This window comes from Canis lupus, chromosome 2, assembly GCF_011100685.1.
Source record: "Canis lupus familiaris isolate Mischka breed German Shepherd chromosome 2, alternate assembly UU_Cfam_GSD_1.0, whole genome shotgun sequence".
NCBI lineage: Eukaryota > Metazoa > Chordata > Mammalia > Carnivora > Canidae > Canis > Canis lupus.
In genome coordinates, this window is record NC_049223.1 from 40,894,101 (window position 1) to 40,908,003 (window position 13,903).

At 43.3% G+C, this 13,903-nt stretch overlaps 1 protein-coding gene across 3 annotated transcripts in view; it reads right to left on the minus strand.

Annotated features, from left to right (window-relative positions):
- The window catches only part of DPYSL3 (dihydropyrimidinase like 3), a 119,617-nt gene that overhangs the window by 43,048 nt on the left and 62,666 nt on the right, over positions 1–13,903 (minus strand). The window contains exon 1 of one of the 3 annotated variants that reach the window (XM_038530549.1): positions 2,993–3,040. The exons of the other annotated variants lie outside the window; for them this stretch is intronic. Within the exon in view, the coding sequence (XP_038386477.1) occupies positions 2,993–3,025 (33 nt within the window). The 5' untranslated portion in view covers positions 3,026–3,040. Of the gene's footprint in view, positions 1–2,992; positions 3,041–13,903 lie in introns of those variants that run through there. 3 annotated transcript variants of the gene reach the window in all.

The following is a 13,903-nucleotide window of genomic DNA, read 5'->3' on the forward strand; positions in this document are numbered from 1 at the left end:
ACAATGGGTTGTCATCCAGTTTTTTTTTTTAACAAGTTAAATCTGTACCTTGACTTTAAAATAATTCACAGGTCCAAGTGCAAAACGATTCTATTGTTGCAAAAGCAAAAAAAGAATACTATATGTAATACATGTATTATTATGTTCTTGTGTGAGCAAGAGAAAGGTCTAGAAGGGTATACACCAAATTATTCACAGTGGAAATGGCAGGGGGAAAGGATGCAGGTTGAAGAGGTATGGAAAACTTGGTAACTTCTGCCTTTCTCTTTCTCTACTATTTATTTATATTACTCCACTAGTTGTACAAAGTATATGACGTTTTATAACTTCTACTAGGAGTTTAATAAAGAAAATTATAGTGGAAAAAGAATAAGGTGACAGATGTGGTCCAGGTGACAGCAAGAATATGCGGCAGAAACTGCAGGGCATGCTGTGGAAGAAAGTTAGAATCAACTCAGCAATGAAAGGTGAAGGGAAAATGATGTGTCTAAGCAGACTAAAGTTTCAGGGCAAGGTGGCCAGGAAAGACTCGTGAATAAAAATGGAGAACAGAAAAGAGAGTAACAAAGTTGAGGCACAAGAGTATAAATAATAATCCTGACCCAATGACCCAGCAATTGCACTACTGGGCATTTACCCCAAAGATACAGATGTAGTGAAACGACAGGACACCTGCACCCCAATGTTCACAGCAGCAATGTCCCCAGTAGCCAAATTGTGGGAGGAGCCACGATGTCCTTCGATAGATGAATGGATAAAGATGTGGGCTGTATAGACAATGGAATATTACTCAGCCATCAGAAAAGACGAATACCCACCATTTACTTCGACATGGATGGAACTGGAAGGTATTATGCTGAGTGAAACACGTCAATCGAAGAAAGACAATCGTCATATGATTTCACTCATATGCAGAATATAAGAAATAGTGAAAGGGACCAAAAGGGAAAGGAGGGAAACTGAGTGGGGGAAAATTAGGGAGGAAGATAAACCATGAGAGACTCCTAACTCTGGGAAACAAAGAGTTGCAGAAGTGAATGTGGGTGGGGGGTGGGGTAACTGGGTGACAGGCACTGAGGAGGGCACTTGGGATGAGCACCGGGTGTTATACTACTCTATGTTGGCAAATTGAATTTAAATAAAATATTTTTAAAAACAATAATGTTGAGATGCTGGTCAACCGCACAGCCCTGAGGCAAACAGCTGGACATGTGGGCCTGTGATTTAGGAGGATAGGCAGGGATCAACAATCGGACTTGAGTTAATGCCATCCTAAAAGGCAACAATGGATAACAGAGAGACTCCTGGAATGGGGGTCAGGAGCTCTGGATTCTGGTCTTAGCCCTGTGACCCTGAGCAAAGCTCTTGGCCTCTCTGAGCCGCCATCCAATAAGTCATACTCACTTCCTCTTTTAGAAGTAGACTCCTCTTTGATCATTTCTGATTGGCAGGTGGCTTTGACGGGGCCTTTAGAGTGACAGGGAAGCCTAGTGAATTCCCAGCCTACTGCCTGTCAGGAACAAGAAACTCTTTCACCGAATATGAAAGGCAGCCAAATGCAACTCCCAGGGGAGGAGTGCGGGCTCAGGCCTCGAAATGTGTGAGCGGCACCTTCAAATGACAGGCAACTGGTCCCCATCTATTTGTGGAGGCCACAAGGATTTTTCTCCAAATCTGACCTTATACTTTTAAGATGGGCGGGGCTGCCTGGGGATTGTGGTTCTAGGCACATAACCACTGGCTTATGCAACTTCCCCAAACCGGTTCTGTGGTGGATGCGTTAGGAGAGCGTACAGCTGTGATGTTCCAGCTCACACAAAGTCGCTGCAGAAAGGGCCCCAGGAGAGAGATCGGAGGAGGGAGGGACCATCTCCAAGACCACAGACACCCCCCCTGTTTGTCCCGCCTTGGAGCCCAGACATCAGAGACTAGGTCTGTACGGTAGCACAAAGAGGGGCCTCATCATTTGTTCTGTAGCTCAAGAACTTAGACGGTGAATGAGTGCCAGACGGAATGGTGGGAAGGGGAAGGGCAAGATGAAGAAAATGACATCCACCCCAAAGGACTAAAGTGAGGAGTGAGCCCAAATTCTGGTGCATAGTAGGTGCTCAATAAATGCAGGTTTCTTTACAGACTAGGACACAGGTCTCTGGTCAGTATTTCTCACTTGGATGCAGGCCCACTCTCCTCTATCCCTGAAAAGTAGCTTGACACTGCATTTCTTTTTAGTGTGTATGTGTGTGTGTGTGTGTATGTGTATACAAACTACCTTCCTACCCAAACACTTTTCAAATAATATGGCGAGCTAAGACGACGGACCAGTTCACTCTTTTTTCTGGCTCTTTATTGACACAATTAGCGGAGAGTGGTAATAACTGAATCTCTTGCTCAGTCTTCTATCTGCCCAGAAACCTGCAAACCCACAGCTCTGTTTTCATTTGACAAACAAGTGGTTATGAAAGAAGTGGCCATTTTTTTTTACTCTTGGACCTCAAACTTCTCCAAGTTATACTGACAGGGAAAAGTGCAGATGCTCTGAGGACAAGGACTTTGAGAGGTCAGGTGAATGTTGAATGAAATGATCCCTTGAAATAAATACAAGTGAGCCAGGATGCCTGGGTGGCTCAATGGTTGAGCATCTGCCTTCAGCTCAGGGTGTGATCCTCGGGTCCTGGGATCGAGTCCTGCATCAGGCTCCCTGCATGGAGCCTACTTCTCTCTCTGCCTAGGTCTCTGCCTCTCTCTGTGTCTCTCATGAATAAATAAATAAAATCTTAAATAAATAAATAAATGCAGCTGGGCCTCCATTTAAAAATTATCAGAACTCAAAAATGAGATCAGCAGGCTGTTAATTCTATAACAAAAGGTCTCTTCACACAATAGATACCTCCCAGAATATATTTAAGACTACCTTCAGTTTGCAAGTATCACACTGAAATCACAGGACTGGATTCCCTCCTCATGCCTGAAGGCCTGCAGACTCCATCCCTACCTGCAAAGCCTTGACATCCCTTCTCTGCTTCATATGCACTGCTTCACATCCTATGATTGTAACACCAGCAGAACAATCTTTTGAAATAATCCCCAAGCAGCCCTTTCTTTTATGGCCTTTCTCTGCTCAGAAATGTTTCAAAAAGTGCTATGAGGACTGACGTTTAGAGTTGCAGGTGTTTGATGCATACCCAAGCAAGATGTGCATTGTGACATGTATTCAATGGTGTCTAAAAACCCAGCAAACAAGTTACAACTTTTGCAAGCCCCTCCCAGCGGGCTCAGAGGGAGCAAATGTCCATCCCTGTGTTACCACTTTTGTCCCTGTTCTCAAATCTTTTCACTTTCATTCACTGCTCCATTCATCCATAGTTAGACTGAGCCAGGCCTGAGTGATGCAGTGGGGAAGGACACAGACATGGTCCCTATCGCCATGAAGCAGACGGTTCAGGAGCTTTCTGAGAACCCGGTTTCCTTGACACCTGTTCTCTCCAAGCCACTGACCCCAAGGAAAGCACATCGAGTAAAGGAGCAGTGAGCCTTTTCATTCAGATTCATTTACCCATTCATTCCGTCATTTAATGTTTATAAATGCCTCCTGTTCACAGCACTAGGCATACAACATGAACAAAATACATTCCCTGCCATTGTACTGTAGTGCTTGGCAAAACAAAGACTAAGTAAGCTAACTAAATTAGTAGGGTAATGGCAACAGTGATGAGTGGAATTCAGATAGAGGGCAAGGGGATAGCAGAGGCTTAGAAGAGCCTGAAACTGCTTCTGATGAGGTTTCTAAAGAAGGCATGTCTAAGAAGCTTTCAGCTGGACAGAACTCTGGATGATCTGAGGGGGCAAGCCAAATAAAGAACGGCTCTTAGGAAAGATTGCTCCCCACTCCCAGGGAGCAGCTAGCAGCAAGCAGCAAGCACTGCAACTCTGAGCTGGAGACGGGCACATCCAAGGGCACACGGGAAAAGAGGATGGCTGTTGCAAATCACTGAGGAGCAGTGGCAGGGCTGGGAGTCCAGAGAGAAGGACAGTCGGGGCCAGGCTACGTGGACTCTTGAGAGCCATCATCCATTTCATTCCAAGTGCAACAGATGTTTGAGCAGGGGAGCAGCTTGATCTGATTTACATTTTTAAAGGATCCCCCGGGCCGTGCACAAAGAGGATGACCTATGTGTAGGCAAAGTGGAAGCACAAATATTAATTAGGGGGTTGCAATAAGTCAAGGGAGGCTTGAGCTAGGGCTGGAGAGAGTGATGAAAAAGAGTGACAAGTGGTTAGATTGAGATTTGACTCTAAAGGCAGAACCAACAAAGGTGCACAGCTAGTCTGTGGCTGAGCTGAGCCTTAACTCCAATATCCACTGAAAACAAACCCTAACCACAGCCTAACTTGATTGAGCCTTCTTAGTAATAAAGCCCAAGCAACTTTAACCTCTACATCTAGGCACTGATAGATTGCACCAAACAGGAAGGATGGAGCTGAAAGACAGCCATTTACATTCAATACTTAAAGCATATCATGTTTCCCATGATAAGCTTTGGGTTTACCAGCAGCTCAAATTAATTTGATTTTTTTTTTTTTTTTTTTTTAGTTGACTGTATATTTAGCAGGCCTTCCTATTGCAAACACTTCAAAAATATGTCCTTATAAAATCCTGGCATAGGTAGTTTCCAAATCTGCTCATGTTACAGATGTATACATCTGGATTCCTGTTCTAGCAAATGTCACCCAGTGTGGGTAAGTCCATCATTCCAAACCGTAATTCTTCACTATGGATAGCTGTTCATTTCAACACATGAAGGTCTAAGTCACTGGGAAGACTTTGTAGTGACATTCAAATAGCTTGATTATCTTTTAAAATTTCCCTGAACTGGGGGGTGAGCACTGAGGTGGGCACCTGATGGGATGAGCACTGGGTGTTATTCTGTATGTTGGCAAATTGAACACCAATAAAAAATAAATTTATTATTTAAAAATAAAATAATAAAATAAAATAAAATAAAATAAAATAAAATAAAATAAAATAAAATAAATAAAATTTCCCTGATCTCTGCATTTTTCCTAAAATCAGGGGCCAAATATTTTCTGTCCAATCCATTAAGTGGATTCTTAATGTCAAGTCATTGACTCTGGAGTACATGTTTTCTCCTTTCTAACTTTAGACAACTAGAGATTGTTTCAGTGTCACACAATCACACTGGTGGTGACACAGATCTGATTAACTTCTTGTCAGACAAGGAGAACTGGGAGCTCACTCCACCAGCTAGTTACAATGGAACTTTAGATAAGCTAACCTCGTGACTCTGTTTCTTCATCTGTAAAGTGGAGCTATAAATAATTATAATCTGGATGTAAGGGTGGAATGAGATGTCATATATAAAATTACGACTAAAAATCAGCCAGTATGGGCTCTGACATGGCCTCATGTCTTACATTATTTATTTGGGTCTCCCTTTTCTGTTCACTGAGAACTTCCCAAGTTTGAAGATTTGAATTTTTAAATGCCTTTGTCCTTAACTTCTCCCTGGACTGGTGTACTAGGGATACCATAACAAAGTACCATAGACTGAGTATCTTAAATAGCAGATATTTGTTTTCTCATAGTCGGGGAAACTGGAAGTTCTAGATCAAGGTGTTGGCAGGGTTGGTTTCCCCTGGGGCCTCTCTCCTTTTTTTTTTTTGTTTTACATTTTATTTATTCATGAGAGACACAGAGAGAGGGAGAGAGAGGCAGAGACACAGGCAGAGGGAGAAGCAGGCTCCATGCAGGGATGCCCGACGTGGGACTCGATCCGGGGACTTCAGGATCACGCCCTGGGCTGAAGGCAGGCGCCAAATCGCTGAGCCACCCAGGGATCCCTGGGGCCTCTCTCCTTGACTTGCAGATGGCCTACTCCTCCCTGTGTCTGCAGATGGGCTTGTTCCGTGACTCCATCCTAATCTCTTCTTATAGAGCCAATCACAATGGATTAGGGCCCATTCCAATGACCTCATTTACCTCAATCAGGTCTGTAAAGGCCCTATTGCCAAATCCAGCCACATTCAGAAGTATTAGGGGTTAGGACCTCAGCACGTGAACTCTGAGGGGACAAATTCAGCCAATAAGAGACCCTCAAGCTCCCCCACCTAAAAAAAAGGGGGGGAGGTGGGGGTAAGAAAAACATCGAACTAGAGCAAGGAAAACAAGTTCTATGCTTCTTTTTTTCCTTAATTATTTTGCTGTGTGACCTTTGGCAAATTATTTTCCCTCTTTGGCCCACGTTTTCTTAATCATTAAAATGAGGGGGTTGGAATAATGGATCCCTTATTTCTCTTCCTGCCCTCAACTGAGCAAAGTGAAGTATTTCCCAGAATTTCTCACATCAGAAAGGGTCTGAGATGGACCACGCCATGAAGGAACTGAAATAAAAACAAAACGAAACATACCTTCTTTGTGGAATCAACCCAGGATGAAGTCTCTAGAAGCAGAAGATTACATCCAATTGCTCTAAGACCTTCTAAGTTGTTTATGCCCTCTCTCTCTGTAAGGCCATAATTTAAACCAATTTAGTTGGATAAACCAGAAACCCCAAGCTGAATTTATCAATATCCCCAAACAAAGTAATCTCATCAAGATTTGGGACACAAATTGGCTTTGAGGGAAAGAGTGTATGATTTCAAATAAAGGTCTCCTTGAAAGAATTAAGGGGAAAAAGTTTTAAAAACAAACATACATACACAGAGAGAATGTAAAATTAAAACCAGCTTCCAAGCTCATAGGTTAAGCCATTAAGGAGATGGGAGAAAGAGCTGGGCATGTTTCCTCTCCAGCTGTGTAGCTCGGGTCCCAGGACACTGTGTACCTCTACAAATGTCAACAGCCTCAGCAAGTCAGACAGGCAAGCAAGGGTGGACCTGAGAAAACCAACATGCTCACTCAAGAGCAAAAGAAGAGAGAGGAAAAGCAAAGGTCTCCACGGAAAATGGCACAAGTGCCAAAGCGATGATAAGAATATAGGATGAAGATGAAAAACAGTGGGTTTCAAATCTATAGTCTGGCAATCTTGAGCTGAGCAACTTGGGGCAAGTTAGCCTCTCACCCTGTGATAGCTTTTAATATAACTTCACTTAGAGAAGAGCAACTGAAAACAAATACATCATTTCGTTTTTGTCATTAATACCAAGACCTCAGAAACAAATAAAAATTCAAACAAAATGGGATTCATTTAACCAGATCCCCAAGCACTGAGATAATATGTGGGTTTTTCAAATTGCGTTAGGGAAGGATATTTGAAACATGGAAAGATGTCATAATATATTGTGGAACAGAGAGTAGGACATAAAACAACACGAACGCTATGTGGTACCATTTTAATAAATGGCATATACCGTCTTAAGAAAAAGTTCTAAATGGGTATATTCATAAAATTTCAAATGGCTGTCTCTGGTTAATTTCAGTAGAGTTTATTTGTATTGTCCTCATTTTATTTTGGTAAATTTTTCTACAACCCTCATGCTGTTTTTTGTATTTGGGAGGAAAAATTCCTACTTAATTTTAAATTCTCAGTGCCCTACAATAAACCAGACAGAAGAAGCCCTAATTCATTCAGCCCCACTTGCATCTCTGTTTCCTTGCCTGTCTAGACTAAAGCACTCTGTAAGGGAATTTTGACTCTATCAATCTCACAGAGCTACAGTTAAACAAAACCTCAGCAGAATCTTGCTTTGGATTTATTGAGAAGCCAGGGAGGGTCCTGTGGGGTATGCAATGAGAAGGACGCATCAAATCCATGTTAAGAAGAAACCCTGGGGGTGCCTAGGTGGCTCAGTTGGTTAAGTGTCTGCCTTCCGCTCGGGTCACAATCCCAGCGCTGGGGGGTCTTTGCTCAGTAGAGAGCCTGCTTCCCCCTCTTTGCCTCCTGCTCCCCCTGCTTCTTCTCTCCCTCTCTCTGTCAATAAATAAAAAATCTTAAAAATAAAAAAAAAGGAAGAAGCAGAAGAAAAAGCCCTCATTGGTATTTCTATTTATTGAAGCAAAATAGCCTCCGTGGCTAAGAGTGGTGGCTTCCTCCCTAGCAAGTTGGACCCGCAAGTACAATTGTGTGGAGCTGCTCTGGCCCTGCTGGGAAGTGAGGCTGCCTGTAATGGGAAGGCTGGAGAGCCTCCGGGACCACAGTCACAGCTCATGCAGAGGAGAGCACCAAATGGCTGTTTTCTGCACCTCCCATAACCCCAACTACTCATGCTTCATAGGAAACAGGTGCAGGGAAGGCCTTAACCCTGGACCTGAGCTAAGTGAACTCCAATCTGAAAGAGTGTCTCATGACCCTGGAAGTGGAAGAAGGTAAAAGAAGACAGAATTTAAGGTAGCTCCCATAGCAGTTAAGCAAGTGAGGGGAGTCGGTCCGAATTTTGGTCCCACCTCAGAAGGCTTGTGTGATCCTAGGCAAGTATTTTGATCTAGGTTCTCTCCACAATAAAACGGCAGGACAGAGTCGGGAATCCATCTACCTACTAAATAGTTTTGAGGATTACATGAGATAACGAATAAAAAGCACTTATCACAAGATATGATAAATATCTGTTATTGTTATTAGTTGTAGCAGTAGCTACTAATAGTATTAGTATTACTAATTACTAATTACTACTAATTACTACTAAGTAGTAGTTTCATTGTAAACTAATCTCCCTGCTGTGTTCCAGACAAGAGATGCTCCAGGGACAAGCATTGCTCGATCCAGAGCCAATGGTCAATACTCGCCACAAAATCAAAAAAGAGCCAAATGCTATTATTATACTTGATTATGTTATACATGACATTTTCTAATACATACTTTATTTCAAGTGCTTTCTGATCTGAGATTTTAGGTTCCATGAATATATTTTATTTGCCTGCTCTTATAAATGTTCCTCTTCAAAGGACCTAGTGACTATTATTACCCAAAGATTATTGAGACCTTAAACCATATGGTTTACAGCCAGGGATGAAACTTGGCAAAATGTGCTTGAAGTTTAACTGCCCTCACCCATCAAAGCAAAAAAATGAACTTCAGAATAAATGCTAATAACAGGAAGAGCTCCAAACATAAGCCCAGAGAAAGCTGACAGATGCAGTGGAGTAAGAGACTAGAAATCTTTGAGTAAACACACACACAAGCATAAAAACATTCCATCTAAATGACCAACCCTAATAGGGAAGCAAGAAAGACCTATGGGTTGCTCCTTCACAAAGCTTTCTAAAAAGTAGGGTTTCCTGTACAAATGCAGACTGTCCTATCTAGCTGCTGCTATTAACTCCAATGGCTTGTGGTTTCTATGCAAAGGCAGAAAGGCCTCAATTCACATCTATGTTGGATCCTGGTTCAAAAAGTCATGGTGACAATTTTCTCTATTTGAAAGGAGACATAAAGGTCTCTTTCCTGTAAACCATTTTCTGGAAGAGAAACAACGGGTCTGTTTGCAAGCAAGAAGTACCCAGGCAAGCCCTGAGACAGGCGGAGAATGGGGTCAGATGCAGGATTTGGAAAAGGGGGTGGAGGGGAGGTCTAAGACGAGAGAAGTGCAAGTGAGGGCCAGGCTCCCTTGGCCCCAGTCAGGTCCTAGAGTACAGCTGACCCTGCTTGTTCTGCTGATGTGCTGTCCTTTTTCTCTTGCTCAGGGATCCTGTGCTGGCTTCTTAGAACCAGGCCTTCTTTCTTAAAAGTTAATATTCAAGACAGCTAGGGCACCTGGGTGGCTCAGTGGTTGAGCATCTGCCTTCAGCTCAAGGTATGATCCTGGGGTCTTGGGAGTGAGTCTCACATCAAGCTCCCTGCGGGAAACCTGCTTCTCCCCTGCTTGTGTCTCTGACACTCTCTCTCTCTGCGTCTCTCATGAATAAATAAAATCTTTTTTTAAAAAAAGGAAATTTAATATTCAAGACAGCTGTCAGTGAAAGGACAATGTACAAGCACAAACGCACGCACATGTTCTGATCATCTTCTGCCTTGAAACTATTCCTGCAAAGTAAGTGTTGCACCCATTCATTCAACAAATATTTACAGAAGGCTTAATATATTCCAGCCAAAGACAAAGTACTGGAGATTCAGTGGTAACAAAATCCAAACCATATCTACCTCATGGGGTATCCATGGCATTATCTGGCCTCGGGGGAAGGGTTATTTCCATGGGATGGAAGCTGCCATACCTAAAATATTGGCATGAGCACCTGAAAAGAGTTTGGTGGAGCATATACAGACTAGGGGCTGTTTTCTGCTGGGTGCCTGTTTACCTGACCAGTATAGACTTGGGGCCATTTGTTCCCTTTGTGCCCTTATTGTTGATAGCCTTGTCCAAAAGAGGGGCTGTATGTGCCAAGCAAAGAAATCGTGGTCTTATTTTAATAAACTCATTTGAATTAATAACAACGTGCTGCTGAGGAAAGGACATTATTACATTTCTCTTGGAGTCTATTAGCCAAGTATACCCTCTGAATGAGAAAAAAAGGCTGGGATTTCAAGTGTAAAAAGCAGCCAAAGACCCTTAGACCCAACACAGATGTGAGCTGGTTCCACTGAGTTTAAGCCACCAAGGACCGCTCTGCTCTGACTTTCTTCTCATGGAGTTCTCTTCCTTTGATGCCCTCATTTGACTGATGCAGAATGGAGAAGGAAAATAAGGGTTTGCCCAAAGTCACCCATAATTTAGAGGCAAGGGCAGGCCTGAACCACAGCATGCTGACACTCCGTGCAGGGCTGTCTTCCCCTGTGTCAAAGAACAAGAGGGCTCCTTTGCTCTAGGAACCAGCAGAACTCCTCTCTTAAAAAGTCGAATCTCACTTTATCCTGCATATCTCATTGTTCAGTGCTTCCCAGGAAAAAGAGAGAGAGAGAGACTCATTAAGCCAGGAGAAATGTGTCCTTGAATTCCAGATGTCCCCAGTAGGCTCCTCCTCAACCATTTCTAAAGCGGAGCTCCCCCATCTGGCTTAGAGTGCTGGGCGTGTCCTGTGCTTCTGGAGCCCAACGGGAACAGAGAGCTTGGCTCCTTCTAGGTCTGGGAAGCGGACAGGGACAGCGACCATGAAGGGGCCTTGGGCCCAGATCTGTACTTACACAGGGCAGGAAAACAGCATCTGCGTTTCCACACTGCACTCATACATGCATCTGGGCAAAAGCCAGAAGCTAAGTCAGACAGCTGGCAAAGCAAAGCATGAACCACTGTGAGGAGGGGAGGCACTCAGTTGTTGCTGCAGTGATGACGTGATCAGTTTGGCCAGATCATCCCCACGCTGTCCACCCTCAGAAGCCCGCATTTGTGCGCTAACAGGTGTGGGCGGCTGGAGGTGATGGGGGTGGGGAAAACCACCGGTGGGTATGGAAGGACAGGCTGCCTTCCTGCCTTCAAAACTAACTCACCTCTGGAGGATTCAGTCCCAGGATCTTGCTTTCTCAACTGTGCACCTTTAGTCAAGTTAGTAAAACTCTTGCAGGCTCTATCCAGAGCACAAAAATGGTAGTTAATCGTTGCAGCTCCAGGAGATGCTACGAGTCAAGTGAGGCAATCCATGTAGTTTGTGCTAAGCCACTCAATACGTGGTAGCTATTAACAGCTCCACTATGCTTCGTTCCATCTTTCTAACCACTGAGATCCCTACAATCTAATTAACAGAAGAGAGTTCCTCAAGAGAAGTTGGATTTTTTTCAAAGATTTCATTTATTTATTTGAGAGAGAGAAAGAGAGAAAGCGCACACATGAGCAGGAAAAGGAGCAGAGGGAGAAAGACAAGCAGACTCCGTGCTGAGAATGGAACCAGAAGTAGGGCTCGATCTCGCTGAGGCCCTGAGATCATGACCTGAGCCAGAAATCAAGGGTCAGATGCTGAACGGATGAAGCCACTTGGAGCCCTAGAGAATTTGTTTTGTTTTGTTTTAAGATTTTATTTATTTATTCATTAAAGACAGAGAGAGAGAGAGAGGCAGAGACACAGGCAGAGGGAGAAGCAGGCTCTGTTCAGGGAGCCTGAGGTAGGACTCCATCTCGGGACCCTGGCATCACGACCTGAGCCAAAGGCAAACCCTCAACCACTGAGCCATCCAGGTGCCCCAAGAGAAGTTGTTTTTATAAGTAGACTCCAGAAAGACCAGAGAGGCCAAACTGAGGAGCCCATCCTATCCCACCACACAGTTTTTTTGGTCTATCTCGTATATTGAAATACACACAAATACTCAGTTTGATGAAAGAAATTTCACAACAAAAGAGTGTGCAAATAGAAAATAGCCTATTTCTCTGGGTTGTCCAGGGTCTTTCACATTTGTTTCTGAAGGGCCCATAGAAAATGGAAGCAAAGGTAAAATGAAACACTGATTTGAGAAGGGAGTAACTGGGAAGCCAGTCAGGCTTCCTATTAACATTCATCATAGGAGGTGATGACATATTCAAATTTCCAGTCCCCTTATGATTAGGAGCACTGATTTAATAAAAAAAAAGACACAGATTTATATCCTAGGGAGACATTCCTACTGGCGTAAACAATTTGTGACTTTTCAAATGTAATAAGCAAAAGCAAATAGTTCTATAAAATATGTCAACAGGTAAAGAACAGAGGGCCCATTAGGATATGAAGGGTTTTTTTGTTCTTTTTCAAATTCAATGCTATTTTTTTTTTCCTGAGGAGAAAGGGCAGAGAAAAAGCTACTAAACAGGGAGTCATGAAGAAATTGCTAGAAAGGGTAATCCTAACCTGGGTCACTTTAGCCTTCAAGCTAATAAGGATTGAAAAAACGACCCAGTGTAAGAAAAATGCCCTTTATTTAAGCTAAAAGAAAATCTCTACATCAAAGTCCAAAGTCCTCTATTAGATCGTGAAAAATGAATGAGAAGCCTACTTTTGAGGAACGCTGCAATATAACTGAAGCAAGAAAAAAAATAAGAAGAGCTCTTATATAACATTGCATTAATTTTTGTTTTTGAGAACTTGTGTTCAAAAAATAGCTTCCTAAGTAGCTTCTTCCTACCCCAGACCCTTATCATGTCTTCCTCCTCATTAATTTCCACATTCCAGAGTGGTTGGTATTTTATAAATAAATTAGTGTTGCAGCACCTGGGGGTGCTCAGTGGTTGAGCAACTGCCTTTGGCTCAGAGTGTGATTCCGGGGTCCTAGGATCGAGCCCCACATCTGGGTCCTTTGCTCAGTAGAGAGCCTGCTTTTCCCTCTGCCTATGTCTCTGCCTCTCTCTCTCTCTCTCTCATGAATAAATACATAAAATCTTACCAAAAAAAAAATGAGTGTTTACCATTTTGAAGATATCAGGGCTCACACACCACTACAGGGTCACTACCTTCATGGAGGCCTTTCAACAGCCCTCCCACAATGAGATAAGCAGGGAGATTTTCATCTATAAGCTGACAGTTCTACCCCATAAATTGGAATTCTCTGAGGAAATCTATTCCTCTAGAATTCCCCCAAATGTCCAGCCAGCTCCATCATAGCTACTAACAGGCAGAGCTGTCTAGACACCTAAGGCACTTTGCTTATGCTTCAGAAAGAAGAGTAACAAGCCAGGGGTGCCAGGGTGGGATAAGCCCACGACTCTTCATTTGGCTCAGCTCATGATCTCAGCATCATGAGATTGAGCCTTGTGTGGGGCTCCATGGGCAGCTCAGAATCTGCTTGGGATTCTCTCTCTCCCTCTGCACACACCCCCCCAGTAAATAAATAAATAAATAAATAAATAAATAAATAAATAAATAAATAAATAAATCTAGAAAGAAAGAAAGAAAGAAAGCAAGCAAGCAAGCAAGCAAAGGGGGATCCCTGGGTGGCTCAGTGGTTTAGCACCTGCCTTCGGCCCAGGGCATGATCCTAGAGCCCCAGGATCGAGTCCCACATCAGGCTTCCTGCATGGAGCCTGCTTCTCCCTCCTCCTGTGTCTCTGCCTCTCT